Source organism: Haliotis cracherodii, unplaced genomic scaffold, assembly GCF_022045235.1.
Source record: "Haliotis cracherodii isolate W230 unplaced genomic scaffold, xgHalCrac1.p SCAF_5, whole genome shotgun sequence".
In the NCBI taxonomy this organism is placed as follows: domain Eukaryota; kingdom Metazoa; phylum Mollusca; class Gastropoda; order Lepetellida; family Haliotidae; genus Haliotis; species Haliotis cracherodii.
This window is the reverse complement of record NW_027266308.1, coordinates 7,000,062-7,026,063: the sequence shown is the minus strand read 5'-3', so window position 1 is coordinate 7,026,063 and position 26,002 is coordinate 7,000,062. Positions and strand designations below refer to the sequence as shown.

At 39.9% G+C, this 26,002-nt stretch overlaps 2 protein-coding genes across 2 annotated transcripts in view; one reads left to right on the top strand and one right to left on the bottom strand.

Annotated features, from left to right (window-relative positions):
* Positions 1-11,254, bottom strand: part of LOC139442214 (CCAAT/enhancer-binding protein zeta-like) — a 39,218-nt gene extending 27,964 nt beyond the window's left edge. Inside the window, exons 1-10 of the mRNA XM_071222998.1 lie at positions 11,123-11,254; positions 9,333-9,428; positions 8,717-8,766; positions 8,188-8,485; positions 7,710-7,812; positions 4,762-4,950; positions 3,577-3,644; positions 2,334-2,459; positions 1,748-1,793; positions 600-643 (exon numbers count right to left, since the gene is read on the bottom strand). Of these exons, the coding sequence (XP_071079099.1) occupies positions 600-643; positions 1,748-1,793; positions 2,334-2,459; positions 3,577-3,644; positions 4,762-4,950; positions 7,710-7,812; positions 8,188-8,485; positions 8,717-8,766; positions 9,333-9,428; positions 11,123-11,245 (1,143 nt within the window). The 5' untranslated portion in view covers positions 11,246-11,254. The remainder of the gene's footprint in view (positions 1-599; positions 644-1,747; positions 1,794-2,333; positions 2,460-3,576; positions 3,645-4,761; positions 4,951-7,709; positions 7,813-8,187; positions 8,486-8,716; positions 8,767-9,332; positions 9,429-11,122) is intronic.
* A 131-nt stretch (positions 11,255-11,385) lies between these two features.
* Positions 11,386-26,002, top strand: part of LOC139444419 (glycogen phosphorylase, muscle form-like) — a 39,343-nt gene continuing 24,726 nt past the window's right edge. The window contains exons 1-2 of the mRNA XM_071225390.1: positions 11,386-11,748; positions 25,026-25,127. Coding sequence (XP_071081491.1) covers positions 11,503-11,748; positions 25,026-25,127 — 348 coding nt within the window. The 5' untranslated portion in view covers positions 11,386-11,502. The remainder of the gene's footprint in view (positions 11,749-25,025; positions 25,128-26,002) is intronic.

Below are 26,002 nucleotides of genomic sequence, written 5' to 3'. Positions count from 1 at the left end.
TGTTTGAAACTAGCCATTTTCCATTTGATTATCAACTGATATCAGTTCAATCTTTTGTGACCATTGTAAGACTTGCAGTGGCAGATCCAGGGCCCACTTGCACAAAGCTATCTTAGCGCTAAGATGATCGTAACTCCCATACTTTAACATAGGCTTACAATAGTCGTAGCGCTAAGATCGCTTTGGGCAAGTGGGCCCAGGAGTTGAAAAAGGAGAGTGCACATAATAGCCAAGTCATGAGTGAGTGAGTTGGGTTTAATGCTGCTTTTTAACAGTATTCCAGTTATATCACGGCGTGTCAGCTTAATGTGGGAGGAAAGCCCGAAGTGATGCAGGTCTCAGACGTTAACCACTTTGGTGAAACCCACGAGCATGGGTATGGTGCTGACAAACCTAGAAACATAATCAGGGCGAACCGGGATTTGAACCCACAATCATAGGTTTCTGGCGTGCCCAAGGGACGCAACGCTGCACAGCGAATCGCAGCGCCTTAGACGACTGGGCCACCCGTGCCCCCGTCAAGTCATGAAGTGACTTGGCCGAATGAACCCCCTGCATCCCCCCTCTGCATCCCCCCGTGCCCTATGATCCCAACTCACCTTCTCCCCCTCCGGCTTGCTGGTCAACAGCTGGTATATTGTACCTGTGGCAGGAAACATCACATAGTTAAATGGGGGACTGTGGCATGATGGGTGTTAACCACCAAAGTCAGGTTTATTAACAAATTTCTCTCTTGTTTTCTTACTGACCGCCTCCTTGGTCCAGTGGTAGAGCGTCCGGCTTGAGAGCGGAAGGTCTGGGGTTCAATACCCGACCGCGTCATACCAAAAAACGTTAAAAGATGGTACTTGTTGTTACCCTGTCTGGCGCTCGGCATTAAGGGGCTTAAACAAGGACTGGTCGGCTCGGAGTCAGTATACTGTGTCTGAGTGGGGTATTCATGTTAGACTGAGGTATTGTATCTCAGTGAGCTAGCACTATAAATCGGCATTAGTCCGGCCTAGTACAAGCAGCCACACACATACATACACATGCATGCACGTCGCTATATAAGTGCAATAATCTTGGACGCGACGTTAAATCCCATTTCACCTCACCTTGTTTTCTTACTCAAGTTAATTTTGAATGGAAAACAAGCTTGTGATAAGCAGAATATTTATATCACATTGTATTATGTTTTCAACACCATATATAACTCAAATAGTCAGTGTTTATTGTTTACCCAACACTCAGCAATATTCCAGTCACTTGACATCAGCCTGTAAATAATCAAGTCTAGACCAGACAATCCAGTGACTGATGTTATGAGCAATGTCCTGCACCTTTGGGGTAGGATGAAAAGTGATTAAGAGATTGAGTGAGTTGGGTTTAACACCGCTTTTAACAATATTCCAGTTATATCACCGCGGGATGAAAGCCCCAAGTGATGCAGTCTCAGATGTTTAACACTTCGGTGAAACCCACGAGCACGGGTATGGTGCTGACAAACCTAGAAACATAATCGGGGCGAACCGGGATTCGAACCCACAATCATAGGTTTCTGGCGTGCCCAAGGGACGCAACTCTGCACAGCGAATCGCGGCGCCTTAGACGACTGGACCACCCATGCCCCCAAAATTGATCAAGCTTGACCTCCCGATTCTTTTGTCGCATCATCTGACAAGCGTAGACTGGTAGGGACCAATTCTTACCCAGAATTCCCCTGAGAGGAAGGACATGGTCACTGACATATGTGCACATTACTTACTTAAAGCTTTCTGTTTGGGTGCTGTCAATATATCGTGTGACATCGTCTGAAATATAACATCAATTTCAGGTGCATCAAAAAACATAATCTTTGATCAAACCAGGGGTTCGGAAACTGTCATATGCGCCGGACATGTCCGATTGGGAATCTCAAATGTCCGGTTTAAAATATTGCTTACCGGACATTTAAACTTTTCTGTCCGGACATTTTAAAAAACATTGTCCGGACATTCTTAAATTTTGACTTGACATTATCAACAGTTAGGACTGAGCAGTTTCTGTCTGCAGTTGTAACACAATAAAGATTATCTACACTGAAAAGCTTTGTTTGTTTTGATTGCTGTAAAAACATCGTACCTACATGATAGTCCAATCGGTCAATCACTGTAATAGGCAATAAACTGAGTTGACACTGATTAATCGAGGATTAACTACTGAAAACATCTTGTTAATTTGAGTGAAAGGTGATCATCAAACGATAATCACTTGCATCAGTTTTGTCTTTAGACAAGAAATCTGTGTACACATTATGTCAACATGTGTTCAAAAGTTATTAGAAGAAATCAAAGGCTAAGAGGTTATCTCACATCAACAGCTTGGATAAATGCAGCATATTTCCCCTTCAGTTGATCTTCAAAACGCCACAGCATGAGTATCTTGTCCATGGTGTCCTTGTTTCCACTAGCAAGTCTCTCCAGTCCGGGTAAAGATTGCTGCAACACATACACACAAGTTTGGATTGATTGATTGATTGATTGATTGATTGATTGATTGATTGATTGATTGATTGATTGATTGATCGATTGATTGATTGATTGGGTGAGTGAGTGAGTGAGGTGAAATGGGGTTTAACATTGCGTCTAAAATTATTGCACTTATAAAGCGACGTGCATGTACATGTGGCTGCCTGTACTAGTCCGGACTGATGCCGATTTATAGTGCTAGCACACTGAGATACCATGCCACAGTTTAACATGAATACCCCACTCAGACACAGTATACTGACTCCGAGCCGACCAGTCCTTGTTTTAGCCCCTTAATGCTGAGTGCCAGACAGGGTAACAACAAGTACCATATTTTAATGTCCTTAGGTATGACGTGGCCGGGGATCGAACCCCGGACCTTCTGCTCTCCGGGCGGATGCTCTAACACTAGACCACAGAGGCGGTCCTATCTTCATACTGTCCTGATTGTACACACTCAAAGAAATACCAACAACTCACAATTACATTCAAGTCTCGTTAATCCGACATTCGTTAATCTGACACTCGGCTTTATCCAACACAAATGATGGGAACCGATTGATTCAGTGCTATTTAGTCCCGTTAATCCGACATTCTCGCACTCCGAATCCGACACACCTAATTTGCAACGAATTACCAAAATCACTCATTAATCAGTCTCATTAATCACAGTGATCAGCGTACTCCGTGGTCATCTTCCCGCGAGTACACAACCCCGTGTTTTGACACGCACTGGCTACAGAGATTAACTTAACAATTAACAGGAAAAGCTCTTCAAACCTGTATGTACAAAGCTATACAAAAGTAGTTTACAAATTAAAGCCAGATTAATGTGCATGAAGCCAGTTTAAAATACGAACAGGTATATAAAACATGGTCGACTCACCAAGGTATTACAAGGAACACACGGTTATTATCTAGCGTGAAGACGTCCGATTTTCGATCACAAATCACTTAATTTCGTTGATCCGACATACTCGTTCATCCGACACAATCATGTGCAACCAACGATCACGGATTAACGAGACTTGACTGTACATCATGCTGGCTAGTTCAACAGAATACTGAAGAGTCATTAAAGTCATACCTGATGAAAACTTTTCAGTTTTCTGTGGCTGGGCAACAGGTCAGACAGGAACAGATCCCGCAATGCATCTAGCAGACAAGGGAGACAACGTGATTAACACACCATGAACACAATGTGTATACTATAAGACGCACTGGACAAATGCTAGGGGTGTCACGATAAATCGAAATATCGATATATTGCTATTGGTAAGCACTTAAAGTCAATAAATCGATTGTTAAATCAGTTTCCGATCAATTGCATCGATTTCAGTTAGGAATATCGATAGTTACGATTGTATTTACCATATCAATAAAGTACATGCAATTTCTTTTTCTTTTGATCATGAGTGGTAGTGAGTGAGTGAGTGAGTATGGTTTTATGCCGCTTTTAGCAATATTCCAGCAATATTACGGCAGGGGACACCAGAAATGGGCTTCACACATTGTACCCATGTCGGGAATCCATGAGTGGTAGTAATTTTCACATGGTAATGTGGAAGCCATAGAGGCGAATCGGGATTCGAACCAACAATCATAGGTTTCTGGCGTGCCCAAGGGACGCAACTCTGCACAGCGAATCGCGGCGCCTCAGACGACTGGGCCACCGGTGCCCCCTGTACAATTTAGAGAATAACCTATGAGCTTAAAGTAATTGTAGATTATTTGTCCGGAGTGAATGAATTTTGTAAACTTTTAACATTATTTCACAAGTTGCAAGTAGATTACTCTGTATTTATCATACAAAACTGGCTCCCACACGAGATATCGCTTTGATGAGAATGAAATTGCATCACAATGCTTTGCAGACCATTGTGACATCACTGGTTACCATGACATCATAATCAAATGACATCACTAATGGCTCTGCTACTGAAGCTGTTAGCAGTACTTTTCACACTGAAGACACTGCTTATTACTGTCTACAAACTGAAAAAGTTGGAAGTATGATCTTGGGTGATAATTAAAATCTCACCCTTGTGTCTTTTGATATCAAATATATCAACACTCGTCGATAAAATTTTAAAACTCGGCAAGCCTCAGAATTTTTCCACTTTTATCAACTCGTGTTGATATATTTGATATCAAAAGACACTCGGGTGAGATTTTCTATATATAACCATAGTCCTTTTTTCTCAAAAAAGAAAAGTAAGCGTGTTTCCCGATCACAGCGTATTTAAAGACAGGTCGAGATAAACGTAATTACCAACTGCAGCCATTGCTTCCCTTTTGCCTTTTTTCTTGGCCATGTTGACCAGACTCTCCATGCTGGTGAGATTGTGTACTGGGGACTCCCCAGCCAGGAGGGTGAGGGCGGCCATCTTGTCCGACAATGTGCCGGACGCCAGCACTGTCTTCATCCACTTTGTGTCGGATCGTTTGCTGTTTTCACGTTCTGGAGGACAATAAGTCATAATACAGTCATGATGGACATTTGGGGTGTAAACAGTTTATTTACATACTTATCTTATCTTGCACTATGCATTTCTCCATTTTTGTTTTCATCCTATGTTGAAATCGCTTAAAGAAAGTTTCCGGCTTCTAAAAACAAATCACCCGAACACTTCCCAGCATCCCCATGGTCACCAGCCAAACAAATGGGTCACGCACTGTAATCCTGTTCGAGCTGTGATGTGGGGATGGTCGGGAGGGCATATAGCATGTGCGATAGGATAAGTATATAAGAATACAATTCATGGTATGGTTTACACATTTTTAAACTTATCCTTTCTCACACTATGCATTTATCCCATCATTGAGCATCTTCCCGAGGCAAGAGAGTTAACTGACTTTAAAAGTCCAGTTTCCACCCTTGCCGAACTAGGCTGGAATTACTGGGTTGGATCGAAGCGCAACCAGTGGCTATTACCAGTTATGTCCCTTCTAAGCCTCTCCTATGGAACAATCAGATTTCACCTCTCGTACCACTTGCGTTTGCTTCACACAAAATGGTGGCGCCCGGTCAAGACGATCTGATCAATAACCAAGATCTATATTGTGATAAAACGGGCCTTACACCACGAAATGCATCAAATCATGTGAGCACCTTGATTAAAAACTGGAAAAGGTTGGGAAAATATCTGCTGACAACAATTTGGCGGTGCACATGCTTTGCAATCCTGCAATCAACAGAATTCTGCAGGACAGTTTATGAACTGGATTTCGATTTTGGAGACACGTTAGTCCAGCCAACTCCATAATACCAGCCTAGTTCAGCAAGGGTGGAAACTGGACTTTTATAGTCAGTTATCTCTCTTGCCTTGGGAAGACGCCATTGAGCGGAGCGGCGCAGATACCCTAGCTGATAACCGTGAGACACACAAAGAAGCTGGTGCTAAAAAGTGAGATAAATAAATAAATAATCTATATGCTTCCTAGTGTCATAAAGACAAGAACTCATAAGGGGAAAACACAACATAAAACGCGATATTATCCCAATATGTTAGTCCGATGTAACAGCATGAAATTGGGTATAACATGCGGAACATGTTTTTACATCTGAACAACCGTAAAGCTGTAAAGAACCCATCCATACAGTTTACGACATATCATCGATCCAGAAGGGGAGTCCAGCCAATCCATTCTACAAGACAGATCACACCACTATCTCCCACAGACAGTAGGGTGCATCTCTTTTAATGCATCATCAAAGCTATCAGTCACACCAAGGGATTGAAGCATACGAAGACTGACAACATCCACAAGAGGATCTTTGAAGCATTACCAAAGCAGAGCGGGTAAGGATTTGGGACAGCCACGCCTTACAGGCTAGATGTTTTCTTGCTGAAGACTTTTAAAGAGGTCACGCTGGGCAGGAACGAACTGTTGACACCATCGCTCAATCCAGTGATTAATATCATGAGCATCGACCCATGCAATTGAGATCGATGACATGCATCAACCAAGTCAGCGAGTCTGACCACCCGATCCCGTTAAGTCGCCTTTTACGACAAGCATAGTCACCTTTTACGGCAAGCATGTGTTGCTGAAGACCTATTCTACCCCGGATCTTTACGGGTCTTTCCGGAGGAGGGGACAGACGGTTTGGTCAGATTTCTTAACGGAAGACGGCCCATGTTCCAAGTGCCAAACAATTGCCCGTGGCATTTGGGTAGATAAATGTTAAAGTATTCTTCTGTAAGTCTTGCACGGGAAGATGCTTGTCAATACTGCAACAGCCACAGCACAGGTCGTGAGGGTCGGAATTGGAGAAGGTAGCTACCCACTCATCACAGCCTGGGCGATGTTTATCTTCCGTACTCATCTTCCCGCAAACGTTAACAATTTGACATAGGAGGGAAATCCCGCAAAAAAAGACATCTATTCTCTGAACCCTCAGTGCAAGTCTCCACAGGGGGTGGCAAAGAGAAAGAGAATGATGTGACTGAGGTCATCACTTGATCAGGTCATGTAGGTTGCTATGCACAAAATTACAGTGCCATGACCCATTTGTTTGGGTGGTGACCTTGGTGATGCTGGGATGTGTTTTGGTGATTTGTTTTTAAAAGCTGGAAACTTTGTTCAAGTGCATTTACACATAAGATAAAAAAAAGAATGAAGAAACGCATAGTGTGAGATAGGATAAGTTTAAGAATTAAAGTTTGTGAAAGGTATACAACGTATACTGAGGGCATTATCACTACGGAGGCCACTTAAATATGATCAAAATTTTAACGTGGACGCATTTGAGTGTTTAGTAAGCTAATGTAATGTAAACATGAATTATCATGACTATGAATCAGAGCCAGGCAGTTGTTGTTGATGACACAACAAGAGACATTTTGATTGTCGCACCTACGTATATTGTTTGAAAGCCTTGAACATACTCAAGGTGAAGGATACTGTGGTGTCTAAGTGGCCCATGGTGTTACGGCAGTACAGTTAGCTTGAGCTAAGTGCTATCTATCCCTCGCTGATGATGATGGTTGAGTGAGTGAGTGAGTATGGTTTTACGCCGCTTTTAGCAATATTCCAGCAATATCACGGCGGGGGACATCAGAAATGGGCTTCACACATTGTACCCATGTCAGGAATCGAACCCGGGTCTTCGGCGTGACGAGCCAACACTTTAACCACTAGACTACCCGACCGCCCTGATGATGGTTGAAGCATTTAGCATTGAACAAAAGTGAATTATAATTTTTTTTCTCTCACGTTTTGTGTAGAGAGCCACCTCATCAGCCAACAGCTTGGACGCAAAGTCCTCCATCTGCTGTACTGCAGACTCGGGGGTCTGGCCGATGTTGACAGTCTCATCCTGACCAAAAAAAGTAAATCTATTATTAAAAGTAAAAAAGTAAGAATAAAATGAATGACACATCAAGGGAAATTTCATTTTGGTTAATGCTGCTATGAACAATATTTCAGTTTCATCACATTGTGTAAGCATAAATGGGAGGAAAGCCCATAGTGATGCAAGGAATCCAGAATCATCATTACAGGATCCTGGCCTGCCTAAGGGATGTAACTCTACTGAGCGGTCTGTGACCTTTGTCCCAGATCTGCTGCTGAATACTGACAAAGAATGACATTTTTGGACCTCTCAAAACTTGCTTCAATGTTGTTGTTTACAGATCATGTTGTCCTGTTGAGGTGTTGAGGTGCCGTAAGGTATGTAAACAGTTCAACATACCTCATCATACCATCTCTCTGCCCCTTTGAGGACGAGGTACTTGCGAGGTTTGTAGGTTGCGATGTGCTTATCCCAGTCCACCCTGATGCTCCTGAGTGAGCTGTAGTTCGCCACCACGGGATCAGTTGAACTGGAAATTTCATCATCCTGGACTTTGAACTTATTTTTCTTCTTTTTCTTTTTTGTTGAACTGGAAATGGCCTGCGTCTGTTCCTCTAGTGTCACAGTTTCTTCCTTGTCTTCATCTTTCGGAGATGCCACATCTTCATCATCCGCGTCGTCTTCATCAGGAATGATGCTGCAGGCAACAAATTGATTTCAATTATCCTATGTTCAGGCTCAAATGATGCACTGGCTTTGACTTACCCCAGCCTATGGATGGTTAAAGTTTCAAAAACCTAGTGAAAGGATGAAGGTAATTTAGCATTGCCTAGCTTGTGGCTTATTCAACCACAGTGTTAAAATAATTTCTGAGCTCCTATGAAACTGTCCTTGCATCTTCAACAGCAAGGAAACAATAAGCACATACCTTTGCTCTCTGTACTTGTGTAGTTCCAGTTTCTTGATGAGATCACGGATCTGGACAAAAATCACAATCTTATTAGTGAGTGATAGGATAGGATAGGATAAGTTTTATTCCATACTGAAAGGCCTCAGGCCAATAGTACAATTCTGTTTTCGGGAGTGGTTACAAATCCATTTAACAGGTCATATTCTAATTAACTTAAAAATACTAAAAATGAATCTGGATTGTTTGGTACACATTGATTATGCCAAACATACCCATAGCTGCAATCATTTAATAACGACTTTACATCATATACCCAATTGCGGATTCCATGTTATTAGTGAGTGAGTAAGTTGGGTTAAACGCCGCTTTTACAGTATTCCAGTTATATAACAGCGTGTCAGCTTAATGTGGGAGGAAAGCCCAAAGTGATGCAGGTCTCAGACGTTTACCACTTCGGCGAAACCCATGGCGAAAAAGCATGGCTGCTATGACATCTATACCAGGGGATGATATCAATGACAGTGACTGAAATGACCAAATCCTTCAGGCAATCAACTGATCATCATTTTCCCACACTGAGTGACAGAAGAGGGAGACAAGCACTCCAGAAAACAATGGAAAAAACAAGTCATACCTCATCATGTTTGACTGGTTCTGTGTCAAAGTCCTCCTCAAAGCCCTCAATGTCCTCTTCATTGTCCTCAAAGTCTGCTACTAGCTGCAGGTCATTCTAACAACAGCAAAAGCAGTCAAGCCTTTCATGTTTTGAAGTGGATTTATTGAAAAAAGTAGGACAATTTATGGATTACAACTTCTTTATTTACTAGGGGTAGCCTAGTGGTTAAAGCGTTTGCTCGTCACACCAAAGATCTGGGTTCAATTCCCAACAAAAGCCAAGCAACCAATCATGCACCAGATATTGCAGTAAGCATGGTAGCATGTCTATTTCAAATCTTTACAGTAAAGATCTTCGCAGTGACACTTCATTCCCTGAGGGTACCGAAGGTGGCACGAATGGGACGGAGCTGTTTGTATACACACTGCATGTAATGCTCATGCTGTGATATTCGGTTTGATTGCACCTAACTGCAATGAGTAGGTGATAATTCTTGCGTCATAACACAGTGTCCCACACTAGAATAATTACCACCTAGGAATTTCAACAGACATAAATGTAGTTATCCAACATTTTACCATGGAACCAGGGGCTCTATCACCAAATAATTTGTGCTCTTCACTGAGTGATCAGCTCCTGATAGTTAATCTTGTTGCCTATGCGCGTTAGTCATGTATCTCCGCGAATTTTGAAATTTGTTAAAAATTCTTAGGATTTGGGTAAAATGAAAACCCGGGGCAGGAATTTGCCCCCAACCCAGGCAGTATTTGAAATCGAGGTTATGGCTGGAAATCTTTGCACCATATGATTGTAAAGGGTAGGGGGGACGGGTGACTCGGGTACCTGGGTCGGGTGGCTACTGAGTAGGACCCGGGTACCCACTGGACTACCCGGACCCGTGGTTAGTCACATGACATATTGTCTAATGACTAAAATTATCTGGAACTCTATGGTTATATTACAAGTCATTAATGTTCGCATTTCTTTCTGACAATGCACCCATTCATTCTGATTTTTCATATGGTTGAATAAATATGTGACTTAAGTCAACTTCAGTGTATGCATGACCAGATTGTTTAATACATGTATCTAAATATGCTTTGCAAGGGCTATGCTAAATCAGTTTCCAATCAGACATTTTAAAGCATCTCCCGAGACCTAGAGTGGGTACCCGGGTAGGGTAGGGTAATAGGGGAGCGGGTACCCGGGTTGTAAATTTGGACTCGTCCCAGCCCTAGTAAAGGGGTACATTTAACCCATAAGGATCATAAATGGTTATTTGATTGACATCAGGTGCTGTTCCTTAAGTGAGTATGGTTTTACGCCAGTTTTAGCAATATTCCAGAAATATCACAACAGGGGTTACCAGAAATGGGCTTCACACAATATACCCATGTGGGGATCAAACCCAGGTCTTCGGCGTGACGAGCGAATGCTTTAACCAATAGGCTACCCGACCGCCCCTCATGGTTCAGGGAAAGATTCACCTAACCCAAAGGATCGAAGAGAAACACAAGATCAGTGAAGTGACAGTCTGCAGCCGGAGCTGCGATATAACCTGCGCCCTCTGCAGACTTTTGGTAAACGACTCATTTCTCTAATCGACAAAATATTAATTCTCTCATGAATACACAATGCCATTGTGGCAGGTATGGGTTCGAATACCGGACGGGACTCAACCACAAAAAAAAGTACAAGAATCTGTACTTTACTAAGAAAGTGTTATCCCAAATATAACATTTGTTAAATTCTCTCATGGTTGTCATGTCATTCGCACATTTGCTGGGAGATCAGCTAACAAAGATTACCTTATTGCCACCAAGTGAAACAATTGTGTCTAATGTTAATTTTTCTTTGAGTTTTTTGGGCACAGCCACTGGCTCGGTTTCCACTTTGGAAACACGTGTTTTCTTCTTCGACTTTCCAGCCATTTTACAGGAAGTGGTGAAGCGGAAGCTGTTACATCGGAATTACATCGACAAAGTCCGATCGGGGAATGTTCCGAATGAAAACGATGTCAGCAGCGCCCTCTATTGTAAAGAAACCAAACAACCGAAGCGATAACTCTTACGTTTGACACTGAATATTCGTCCTTGAAAACAAGGGCAGGAGCTAGACGCAGTCAGTGCACGGACAGAACACTTTTGACAGGTTGACTGAATCGCTCGGCTGAGGTCAATCGAAAAGCATGGCATCAGCTCCCAAGACCGACCAGGATAAGAGAAAACAAATTAGTATTCGGGGGATTGCGCCAGTAGAAAATGTATCAAACGTGAAGTCCACTTTCAACCGGCATCTTCACTACACCCTTGTGAAGGATCGAAATGTTGCGACCCCCAGGGATTATTATTTTGCTCTAGCGCACACAGTGCGTGACCACCTTGTAGGAAGATGGATTAGAACCCAACAGTATTATTATGAAATGGACCCAAAGGTAAGTTTGTTTAGCACTTCTGGTTAGGTTATAACAAAACCGGCAAATTGACACTCAGCTGATTCGGTAATGAAAGGTCGAACCGAATAATGTCAAGGATAGTGACCTTGACAGTCATAGTGATCGCAATATTATCATGATAATAATAATGATAATCATGTAGATGCATCTGACACTACTATTGTAAAAGGCCGTATCAGCTACCTCTGTATATATATGTCATATTCTTTTTCATAATGACTTTACCATGTTCGTGGCTAGTTAGTAGATCTAGTTTCTAATGCTGCATACTCTCGTCATCCTATCCACATCCTATCCACATCCTTTTATCTTTGGCTAATGCAACACTTACTCTGTTTTCTAGACAGGGGTTAACTTATGTATTAAATTGTAAATTATTAATGTGATACACATGATAGACCTAACCCTACTTAAGTTTAAAGTTGTCTCTTTGTCAGGCAGAATTTCATTTGTTTGTTGTTGTATGCCACACTGAGCAATAGTGCAGCTGTAATGTAAATATGAATCAGACAATCCAGTGATGGATATCATGAGCATCTGCCCACGCAATTGGGATGCAATGATATGCCGCCAAAGTTGACCAAGCCACAAAATCTGTCCACTGGATAGATTTCATTGCCTCTTGCAGCAAACATAGGCTGCTGGGACTTACATAGGCGGATACAGAGGTGTGTGTGTGTGTGGGAGTGCGCACCCCCCTCCCCCCCTTTTTATTTCGAAAAAAATCTTTATTTCTGTATAAATTACCACCAAAGACAATAAAGAGATCTTAATTGTGCAACCCCCTTTTCAAAAAAGCTGTATCCGCCCATGACTTATATTCTTGAAAATACGGTCCGACGAAGTATAATCGACTAGCCACAACAGTATAGCTTGTTAATGTGCAACATATGTGCACCACAACATTTAGTAATGATAGTAGGCTTTGGTAATTTGATGTGTATATTGATCTAGATGATGAGTGTCTGGGCAGATGCTGAATGGGTAGGGATGAGAAGCTGTCTGTAGAAACATTTTACGTTTCATGATGAAATAACCATACAGTCTGAGGACATTTTGCAAGTTACTGTTAGAGTTCATGTCGTACTAGTTCACATAATGTGGCGCAATTTTTGAAACATAATCATGCTGATAGACGAGAGAGACTGGTGCACATTTTCAGTCGTCATTATTGTAGCCGTGTGTTTAATTATAGGGTAGTCATTAACTGCTTGATCAATATACATCCTGAAATTGTAATTAGTAGACAAAACCTGTTTTGATTTTGTTAATTTGAGATTGCATGCACTGTGGACTTCTAGTACCAAACTAATGAAGCTAGTCAATCTCTGCTTCCATTTGCTCAGCATTTTGCCCCTTGAGCTACTAGTTCAAAGCTCACTTTGAGAAAATGCCTTTTCATATACTCATTTAGTCTAGTAAGGTGAATTTGCCAATGACTTTACCATTTGTAAAGTGTAAGATCTACTGAATTAAAAAGTATGCTGAAGGACAAATGTTTGATCCAGAGCTCCAGATAAGCTGCGTATCTGCGTAAAATACGCATCAGAAATGCTGAAATACTCAGTAAAATAAAATCCAAGCATATCAAATATGCAACGAACATTACCATGATTACAAATATGCTACAAAAATATAACTTGTGCGTATCATCAAAATATTGTGAGGTAACCCTGCATATTCGATTAGTAAATCAGCAGCTTATTTTGAAATTATAAACGGGCATTCCGTCAACCTTGCCAAATTCCACGATGACAGTTACATCATGATCATTTGCCATCACACTTTCTTTTGGAAGTATCATGGTATTTTTGAGTCCTATAAAGCTCTCGAACCCACACGACACCAGTTTACTGGGACTAGATGAATAGTGTTTTTAAATATTGAACTTAAATACCCACATGTGTAAAAACTAGTGGGTAACAGAAATTTGAATACCCAGATAGAATTACTGATACCCGATGATTTTAAAATGCATGGGTAAAATACCCACAACACCAAAAGCTTATCTAGAGCTCTGGAATCCCAGACTGATACTGTTCAATCTACATACAATGTATTATGAGTACATGGGATGATGTGGTATGTTGCATCTTTTTATCCTATGTTGGAGCTAGATTACATATATAGAGGTATCATGTGAGTGTGTTTGGGGATGTTAAACATCCTGCTTTAGGAATAAACATTGTATTTAGCGAGCCTTGAGGGTTCCCTCAATACTTGTGTGTCCATTGGAGAATAATTTTTATTTAACATTTTGCATAACTTTATATCAGGGACTATATATATATTTATACATGTTAGTCTGATGACGCTGTCTCAGTTACTAATCTGATTGTACATTGTAAGTAGCCTGACTCTCTGACCTTGCAGATACCGAGATAACAAGGATGTATATTAGGTGCATTTGACATGATGACCTTCCCGTCCTTAGTTTACCAGCAAGTCTATCTGCTGTATGCATTGTTCAACAAGTTGTGCTGTCAACATGATCAAGGCCTAACTGAATAATTGTTTGGCCTTGTTTTCCCAGCTTACATCCTGGTAGGATGTTGTTGCAACCCTGGTCTTAAACTACTGGAAGTAACTTTAGCTTGACTGACATCAAAATCTATTCAAAATTGGTCCTGAATACAACATTGGTCCTGAAGTCACAAGATCATTTAGTACTGTACTACCAAGTAAATTAGGATTTCTGAAGTAAATGTTACTTTTCTACCATGTAAACTATGATTTCTGAAATAAATGTTACTTTTCTACCATGTAAACTAGGATCTCTGAAATAAATGTTACTGTTCTACCATGGAAACTATGATTTCTGAAATAAATGCTACTGTTCTACCATGGAAACTATGATTTCTGAAATAAATGTTACTGTTCTACCATGGAAACTATGATTTCTGAAATAAATGTTACTGTTCTACCATGGAAACTATGATTTCTGAAATAAATGTTACTGTTCTACCATGGAAACTATGATTTCTGAAGTAAATGTTTCTGTTCTACCATTTAAACTATGATTTCTGAAATAAATGTTACCATGGTTACTGTTCTACCATGTAAACTAGGATCTCTGAAATAAATGTTACTGTTCTACCATGGAAACTATGATTTCTGAAATAAATGCTACTGTTCTACCATGGAAACTATGATTTCTGAAATAAATGTTACTGTTCTACCATGGAAACTATGATTTCTGAAATAAATGTTACTGTTCTACCATGGAAACTATGATTTCTGAAATAAATGTTACTGTTCTACCATGGAAACTATGATTTCTGAAGTAAATGTTTCTGTTCTACCATTTAAACTATGATTTCTGAAATAAATGTTACCATGGTTACTGTTCTACCATGTAAACTAGGATTTCTGAAATAAATATTTCTGTACTACCATGTAAACTAGGATAATGATATCAAATATGAGTATAGAGTAGTATGCAATGTTCAAAATAAGGGGGGAACCCTGAGGTTTCTATAGTATTTAAATACAGGGCAGGGATAATTCTAGGGTGGGGCCTTATGCCCCTAAATTTGAAAAAAGGTCTACATTTTCAAATATAATGGGGCATTTTAACATTGTGCTCTGTGAGCAAGTGTAGGTGTACCTCTGAAGTATTTGAAACTTTAAAATAAAGGGCCCATGTCAGAAAATTCCCGGAGTGAACCCTTAGATAGGGACCCCCTTAACTTTTAAATTTACGAAAATGAAAAAGGAGCCTGTGCCCTCTGGTCAGTCAGTGTCAGTGTCCGGTGTGAGGAACTGACCATTTAATATGGGGAGGAGGGGGATGTGAGTTTATTGAGAAAATAAATTGTTCCCGGTTGTTTTTTAAACAAATGATTCTGTTTCGGACTGTTTAAAGAAAAGGATATTGCCTTCCACAAAAATTACTTTGCTGAAATGACTATGCTTGTCGTAAGAGGCGACTAGCGGGTTCTTGTGGAGGCTTGCTGACTTGGTTGATGCATGTCATCGTATCCTAATTGCGTGGATAGATGCTCATGATGTCAGTCACTGGACTGTCTGGCCCACACTCGATTATTAGCTCACCCGGTCCAAAGGACCAGGGTGAGCTTATGCCATACCGTGACGTCCATCCGCCATCCGTACGTCAACAATTTATTCAAACGACTTCTTCTTCTGAACCACTTAAGGAAATTAATGAAATTTGACAGTAAGCATCCCTAGATGGTGGTGATTCGAAATTATACAAATAGTAGGGCTGACACACACACACACACACACACACACACACACACACACACACACACACACACACACACACACCCTAGGGATGATTTAGCTATATTGCTTTAAACGACTTCTTCTCTGGAACTAAAAGATAGATATCAACCATATTTGGAAGTATTCTCCAATGGTAGGGATTCAAATTGGAGAAATGGAAGGGTTGAACCGTATCCCCACCCCCGGGGACTAAGGGACGGGGCTAAAAAGAGTTTATAACTTTGAGGCAGTTAAGATCCCCACCATATAACCATATGTACAATTGAGAGTATAATCATGATAATGAGAGGAATGCACATATGCTACCAGTACTGGCCGTTCTGTTCATCTGTCCCACACTCCCAAAGGAGTCAGAACCTTGACCATAACATGCAAACCGATATTATCCTCACCCTATAATAAACAGATACATTGTATACATTTGTTTGTTATGAAGAAAATAATACCTTTAATATGATTTATCCTGGAACATAACATGGAAACGGTTCAGATCTTTATGCTACATTTGTATCTAGAGAAATACATGTTCATGCTGTCAGATTTGCCATCCACCCATTTTAAATGCCGACAGAATCAAAATTACAAAATATTTGCAGTATTATATACATGTACAGTGCAAATGTATATTTTGTCATGATTGCGTAAATATCCAGGTGAGCGATACAGGACCCTATGGGCCTCTTGTTTACAGATAGCCGTCATATAGCTGGAATATTGCTGAGTGCGGCGTTAAACAACAACAAAACAAACAAACAAACTTTGCTGAAAGGTGTTGTCCTTAAACAAAAATCAGGCTGATAGTTTTAGATAAAAACATACCGTATTTGACATAATAAGCGCCCAGGGCGCTCTCAAAATTAGAAATAGGGGGCGCTTATTAGTATAAAATTTTGGTGAAAAAGAAAGAGTGAAAAGATCGTAAATTTCGTGGTTTATGCTGACAGCCTGAAATGATACAAAAGAAAAGTCTGTGGGTATTAGACACGACAGATATATTTTTTCCAGAATTTTAATTACCCATGATATCAGGTGCATATAACACAAGATTGAATATTATACACGAATAAATAAGTCTTGTGTACATTGATCAATTGGTAGAAGTGCTTATTGGGATTGTTCACTGGCCAATATATAAATATCGCTGTTGGCGCTTATTAGAACGGGGCGCTTATTACGTCGAATACGGTATGTGGTTTTGTAGCTGTAGCTCTCAATACAAAGTCCCAGCCACCTCTCTCCAGAATACCAACTAGTCTGTCCTTTAGTAAACATTTTATGGTATTCAACAGTGGTATTTGAATGTAGGGATCCCTAATCATGTTAAATGTAAACTTTTCACATGATGACAAGTTATGACGGTACCCCTTGATTTACATGCTTAGCTTTGAACATTGGATGCTAAAAAAATTATTTTATGTATTTTAAACTATCTCTGTCCTATCTCTAAAAAATGTTTTGACAGGAGTGTTTTATCTACCAGTACATACACATGCAGTCAGACATCTCCCATTTGAGGGAAGATTGATGATGTGTGACCGTTTGTTCCATTTAGCCTCGCTGTAGCTGAAAGATAGCTTCTTAAGGGGGTGTCCATGCTACAATGACCAGCTTTTGATCTACTGAGAACACTGAGTGGAGAGAATGTATAAGAGACTGTGAAAACAGGGAACGACCCCGAGCACACTCTGGCCGACTCTTGTAGACTGCGGTCAGGGCCCTGTCCTTGATCAGGTTGAGTGCTGTTTCACTGCTTGACCAAAACGGGTTTCATGACAAACAATTTATTTTAACTTAGTCACGGAGGATTGTGCTGACTCAGGGCGTTTCTTTCATACAGGTTAACGTGGTGAAGTAAATATGACGTAGGGATAATGTCTTGCAAGAAACTGCCACATCATGCTGACATGATCTGATTTGAAGTGTTCAGCTATCCCTGTCTTAAAGAACATCAATCAGTGCATATACACACAGTTTGTGAAGGGGTAGTGTATTACAGTGAACTACGGTGATAACAAGCTGAAAGGGAGCACTTATTTTAGTTTGTTATAAAGGTAGTTCGTTGTGAGCATATATGCAGCAAATGTTGGTTATATATATCTGTCAGTTTGTTAAATGGTTGTTCATTATGAACATAATATGTTGCTGTAGTCAAAGTTTTGACTTCTCGCGCTGAAGATCTGGGTTTGATTCCTCACGTAGGTACAATATGTAAAGCCCATTTCCTGGTGTCCCCTGCTGTTGCTAAAAGCAGTGTGAAACCTCACTCACTCACTCACTCACTCAACCACTCACTCACTCACTCACTCACTCAACCACTCACTCAACTCACTCACTTTCACTCACTCAACCACTCACTCACTCACTCACTCACTCAACCACTCACTCAACCACTCACTCACTCACTCACTCAACCACTCACTCACTCACTCAACCACTCACTCACTCACTCACTCAACCACTCACTCACTCACTCACTCAACCACTCACTCACTCAACCACTCACTCACTCACTCACTCAACCACTCACTCACTCAACCACTCACTCACTCAACCACCCACTCACTCAACCACCCACTCACTCAACCACCCACTCACTCACAATCAGTATGTCTTGCCCTTAAAAAAGTGGACATTTTTTCAGTGTTGACAGAGACCCAAATCAACTTACGTACATGACATTGTGCACACATTTCAGACATGTAATGTCTGCAAATAGAGACATGATCGTGATGCTGAATGTGGTTAACACGACTGGCTTCTGTTTCATCTAGCATTGCACTGGCATCCTAATGATGCTGAAGCAGGTACTGCAGTTGTGTAAACTGTCAAGAAAACAGTTTCTCCATGTTACATTGGTTTTCTCATATGCCTATCTCTTTTCCCAGTTGAATTGAGCTACCTAATGCATGTCCCAGGATACAGTGTGAATCTTCTTATTAACAAGATCCAGAACATTTCCAAGTATTGATCTCAGCCAAGGAATGTATATGTTCAATTGAATTAGACTTTGTCTTTGGGGCGTTTGTATTGCCATAGGAACACATTTGCAGTTGAGCTATCGTAAACCTATCAAAAAATCAAAATGATTGACCAATTAGAAATCCAGAAGTGATACGAATCTTCCATTTTGGGCTACATCTGAATCAGATTTTTCCATCTGATTCACTGAATTTCAAACCGTTGTCATTTCTACATATCATCATGACCGTGCAAGCATTAATTATATTTATTGATTGTTAGAAGTTGGTGGAACTTGATGATGTGAAACTTTTTATGTGCTTACGTCACTCATCAGACATCGCATCACGTCACATCATGTCACATCACGTCTCAATCAACCCATCTCCAGTGCTCCCGCTGGCTTTTGAACTTGCCAGTCCTAATGGATTGGGAACTCTAAAAATTACCATTCCCCTCCTAATTTTTGTCAGTCCGAACTTCAACAAATAAAGAAGATTGTAATAGTCTAACGGGATAACTATGCATGTGGAGTTGTTTGTTTACCGCCGTTGCCATGATCGTTCAAGTTTCATCCGATCGATGATGTTACGATTCAGATTGTTTTTGTTTACAATTAGTTACACCCAAAATTGCTAATTTTTAGAAATTAAGGAACATGAGTGTTTACCTTTCGTTCTCAAACAAAAATTTATGATTGAATAGGAAAATTGATGAAATTATAAAGAAAATATCTGACTGCATGCCGCTCAACGTGAAGTGCCAAAAGTCAACAATGGCCATTTCTGGTAGTTGTGTGCCGAGAAGTTTGGCCGAAACTTTTTTAACTCGCGATATTTTCTTTTTGAGGTAAATAAATGACTGAAAGTTTTGATATTGAGCAAGCTGAGCATTTATGCATGTCATACGTAATTTAAATGTTACGCAAAGCCTTCTTGGTAAAAAGATATTGCGAGTTTTATTTTGGGGTGTTGTTATGCTACTCGCCTGTCGAATGGGTTCGACATCAGATGCACGGGAAGTGACACCTCTGTCGAATGGGTTCGACGTTAGCGTGCAGAGCTTTAAATGGCAAATTTCTACTAGTCCTTATGATAGCTTAGTTATTGAGCAGTTTGGCAAGGACTGTAGGACTAGTGCCAATTTCTAAAGCTGCTTCTTTGTCTGGTCCAGACTCGATTATTTACAGGCTACAATTGTATACCGGTAGCTAGAATATTACTGTGTGTAGCATTAACAACTAACAACCTTATTTGTTGACAATATTTATAAACATTACCATGATTACTGTCATAAAGACAAGAAAAAAACAATGTGGAAAATCATACAATTTCTTACAAATTTTTCATTTATCATTTCAGCTTAAGAAATTTGCACTAGTCTTGTAGTCCTTGACAAACTGCCCAATAGTAAGGTACGAAGACCATATCATAAGGACTAGTAGAAATGTGCCGTTTTTGACAGTTTTACCAATGTTTCATTATAAGGACTAGAGGACAAAAAATGTTAATTTCAACCACTGGATTTTACAGATTCAATAGAGATAGACATTGCCACTTGTCTGTTAGTCCGAGGCTAGTGAAAATCTGGAGGGACTTGATGTTTAGTTGGATATGACCAATAGTGTCTACCCCTGCTCAAATTACTGTACATTCTGACTGTTAGTAAGTTGTACACACTGCTTTTGGTGATGGGCAGTGATGTAAGCGCTGTAATGGTTATGAAGAATAAATCATTACCGTATTCAACGTAATAAGCGACCACAGCGCTCTCTAAATTAGAAATAGGGGTCTCTTGTTAGAATATTATTTTAGTGAAGAAAACAGGGTTGAAAGATACATTTCGTGGTTTATGCTGACAGCCTGAAATGTTTATATACGACTGATGTAAGTTTCCAGAATTTAATTGCCCATAATTAAGGGTGCATAAATAAGTCTTGTGTACATTGATCAATCGGAAGGGGTGCTAATTGGGATTGTTCACTAGCCAATATATTAGCAAATATCGCTGCGGGGCGCTTATTACGTCGAATACGGTATATAAAGTTGGTGCTGATGGACAGTTGGTGATGTAAGCTGTAAAGATAGCAGGGATTATGCCATTATATAAGTGATGAGGGCGCTGACTGGGGAGACTTTGTCTGCAAGTCTGCTATTGTCTAACTAGTGCACCACCAGAGGCAGGTGTAATCCAGATGTTGCACTGTTACCATGGTAACAAGGAACCATGGTTTACCACGCTTTTAGTGTCATTGTTATTTTTTAGGCCAGTGTTATTTAAGTTCTTGGTCAACATGAACATGATGAAGGAGCACAATATTCAAGAAGAAATGTCCTTGAAATTAGAGTTTAAAGATATAAACAAACAACAAAAGATGCATATTTTCAATCAATAATTATTTTGTTTTACTTTAAGAAACATTTATGGTCATTAAAAGGAGAATATATCATGATCTTGACTGTTGATCCTATTTCAGTTACAGTATTCGATGTAATAAGCGCCCAGGACGTTTTCAAAATTAGAAATTAGTATTATACACAAATAAATAAGTCTTGTGTACATTGATCAATCGGAAAGGGTGCTAATTGGGATTGTTCACTAGCCAATATATTAGCAAATATCGCCGTGGGCGCTTATTACGTCAAATACGGTACATTTGATATTTGTGTGTAAACATGGTAAAGCAATGGTGGTATAAATGAGTTAATATCGTTTGTGTTAACTTAAAAGAGAAAAGACTGATTGCACTCAAAATATCTTCAGCAATTTCAGTGTTATGGATGTCTGAGCAATCTGCATTTTCTGGATGGTGTATATGAAACACTAGACTTGTTAGACATATGGCAGACAGGTCAATAGATGGATGATACTGACACAGCTGCTGATAGCTGTCATGTCGTCACAAGTGGTCAATTTCCTGTAGGGATAATACTTCATGTATTTTATACAGATATTATATCCTGAAGCCACAGACCTATCAGACTGAGACATAAGCTATTCAGAAAGATAGAGTATAGTACAATTCATATTAGGGCTGATTCGGTGAATCGAACCGTATCCATTCTTGAATTGAATTCGTTATTCGTGGCCACTAGAATTGAATATTTATGAATATGCAATCATGTGCATTCACATACCCTGCACATAAAAATATCCATAAGAGCATATTATATGCTTAGATTTTTTCAAAGATAACACTCATATAATATTTAATTTGACAGTATTGTGATCACTGGTCATTGTCGCATTTGAGCAGATACTACTACCTGGATAAGTGCAGAATATAAATGTATAATATATTAATAGTTAACAAACAATGTCGAATAATTTTTGTTATCGTTTCACTGCATATCACAAATAATACATCAGCTGCTGTCTTGTTATTGTATTTGTGAATAAATATTCGTTACCCTATATTCATGATATGAATCATATTCGCCTCATAGTGTATTCATTGCAGCCCTAATTCATATTAGTTTTATCAACTTTTTGGGGTAAAATAAGATAAATAGGTGTCCTTGATGAAATTTGGTAGATTGCCGACAGCTGGATGATCGTATTTGTTCAAGGGCAACTCCTAAAATATCATTAACAGCAAGCTGGTGGGCATGTTAATTTAGTGACAGATGAAAATCAGATTACCGTATTTGACGTAATAAGCGCCCAGGGCGCTCTCAAAATTGGAAATCTGGGTCACTTATTGGAATATTATTTTGGTGTGGAAAAACAAAGTTGAAAGATACATTTCGTGGTTTATGCTGACGGCCTGAACTGTTTATATACGACAGATATGTTTTTCCAGAATTTAATTGCCCGTAATTAAGGGTGCATATAACACATGAGTGCTTATGAAATAAGTCTTATGTACATTGATCAATCGGAAGGAGTGCAAATTGGGATTGTTCACTTGCCAATATATTAGCAAATATCGCGGTGGGCGCTTATTAGAGCGGGGCGCTTATTATGTCGAATACGGTAATGATGTATAAACATAGTTAGGCTGAGTCAGGATGACTTGCTGTTACCATCTAACACTTGAAGGTGACAATCCTGCTGTGGGTGCAGTGTGCAATGTTATCTGTAGATTAGACACTGCTAAATTAGATTAGGAAACCGAATGCACCGAGGTTTCAGTTGATGTTACAAATAGCATCATCAAATCTACATAGTTCAACATAGAAAACTCATGTTTATCTCAGTTCTACAAGACCTGTGAAGATTCCAGGGTAGAATAGGCCTTCAGCAACCAATGCTTGCCGTAAAAGGCTACTATGCATGTCGTAAGAGGCGACTATGCTTGTCGTAAGAGGCGACCAACGGGATCAGGTGGTCAGGCTCGCTGACTTGGTTGATGCATGTCATTGATCCCAATTGCATGGATTGATGCTCATGATGTCAATCACTGGATTGTCTGGTCCAGGCTTGATTATTTACCATCTGCCATTATATAGCTGGACTATTGCTGAGTGTGGCATTAAACAACAAACAAACAAACAATCAGTTCTACCAACATGACCAAGGCAAAATGAAGCATAAACTCCCTGCAGGAAATGATAGTTATGAGTGACTCTGTATGGGTTTTGTGCGATATAGTCCAAGATTTTTCTTAGATGGTTCACCTGATTGCTTGAGACAGCATGTGTCCTATATATATCATGGTATACAGTATTTTCAAATACTGTTTTTACATCAATACCCCTGATATAACTTAATAGTCATAATGGACCCGTGAAGATCTGGGGTAGAATTGGTCTTCAGCAACCCATGCTTGCCGTAAAAGGCGACTATGCTTGTTGTAAGAGGCGACTAACGGGATCGGGTGGTGAGGCTCGCTGACTTGGTTGATGCATGTCATCGATCCCAATTGCGTGGATTGATGCTCATGATGTCAATCACTGGATTGTCTGGTCCAGGCTTGATTATTTACCATCTGCCGTTATATAGCTGGACTATTGCTGAGTGTGGCGTTAAACAACAAACAAACAAACAAACAAACAAATAAATAATAGTCATAATGATGGTACTCATGTGATGAAGTCTGTTGTTTTTTAACTTTATTTTTGCGTGCCGAAAAATATCCATAAGAACATATGATATGCATAGATTTCTTCAACATGTTCAAAGACAACACTCTTATAATATTTAATATGACAGGAATGTGGTCACTGGTCATTGTAGCATTTGAGCAGATACTAGTACCTGGATAAGTGCAGCATATAAATGTATAATATATATATATAATCAACAAACCCATCAAATAATTTATGTTGTTAATGTTTCACTGAATATTTTATACAATAATGACTCCCTGGCAAGGTTGGACAAGTTGTTTTAATGTACAGAAGGTTGTTTCCATTACCTGTATCTTTTCTGCCGATGATGAATGCCGGATCTCTCCTCCTTCTGGATGCGATCGTTCGGCCATGGCATTTCTCTGCATGGCCAGCCTTTTCTATGGAAAAAGAACTCACAAGTTACTCCCCTCTCAAAAATAATGTCGTCCAATATACAACGTGATCAAATTGCGAAAGCATGTTCGAATCTCCAGAAATGATGTCATGGAAAAACAATGTTTTTTCTTGAAATAAACCACACTTCATTCTTCATTATTCTTTGCGATCTATGGTGTAGGCATCTTATATACTGTATTCGACGTAAAAAGCGCCCAGGGCGCTCTCAAAATTAGAAATAGGGGGCTCTTATCAGAATATTATTTTGGTGTAAAAGACAGAGTTGAAAGATCGGAAATTTCGTGGTTTATGCTGACATAATATCTACGACAGGTATATTTTTCCAGAATTGAATTGCCTGTAATTAAGGGTGCATATAACACGAGTGCGTATTACACGCGAATAAATAAGTCCTTTGTACATTGATCAATCGGAAGGGGTGCTAATTGGGATTGTTCATTAGCCAATACATTAGCAAATATCGCCATGGGCGCTCATTAGAGCAGGGCGTTTATTACGTCGAATACGGTATATATATATATATGTATACATCTATATCTACGAGTTTGATGGTGTTACCTGTCAGGTGTTTGCTTGCAGCGTGTGTACTACCTCTCCCTGGAGTTCTACATGGGGCGCACCCTCTCCAACACCATGGTCAACCTAGGCATGCAGAGTTCCTGTGATGAGGCCATGTACCAGGTAACACAATATTGACCAGTCTCACTGGTTCCTATGTAAATCTTAAGTCACCAACGCATAAAACAAATACCGTATGTGTCCGCGCTTAAGCCGAATTTTGAGTCATGAATCATGAAATGAAAATGCCATGCTTACGATGCTGCGAGTCTTCGCTCTAGCTGATATATTTTCTCACGGGTTCATAATGCTATATACACCGATTCACAAAATGGCGCTTGTTGTTGATGGCAACATATAACGATCATTTTGAGATTAAAAAAACCCCAAGAGAAACAGCTTCCCACATTATGAAAGTGGAGGACTGGTTTGTTAAATCATTATTAGAAATAATAATGACTTTTTCAATATAATTACGTTTTTCATCTTATATTTTTAAATATCTGCGAGTACCGGAACATGTCTTGCAGTCTGACTTCGCAGTGTTTTTTGCCTTTCACTTCCTGGTTTGGCTTATCTGCGGGTCATATCATCTTCTTTCATATTTCAATGGTCAAGTTAACACCTCGGCTTATCTACGGGGTCGGCTTATCCGCGGTCATGTACGGTATCCCAAAAGAAAGATAACCTTAGAACCTGAGACTTGTGAATCAATTTATTAAGGCACAAGGACGTCAGTGCCCAATTGTTGAAATGGTTTGTAGGCTGTACAGTCTAGGGCTGGGACAAGTCCAAATTACTATGCGGATATCGACTATACTCAAGCCTTCAAAATTACATTCTTAGAAAAATCAAATAGTAAGGAAGAAAATTTATGGATGTCAATTTATTATGAGGAACATCAACCTGGGCTGCAGAAGTTGACATCTGTAAATTCTCTTCCTCTGTGTACCACTCCTGGGCCCACTTGCACAAAGCGATCTTAGTGCTAAGATGAT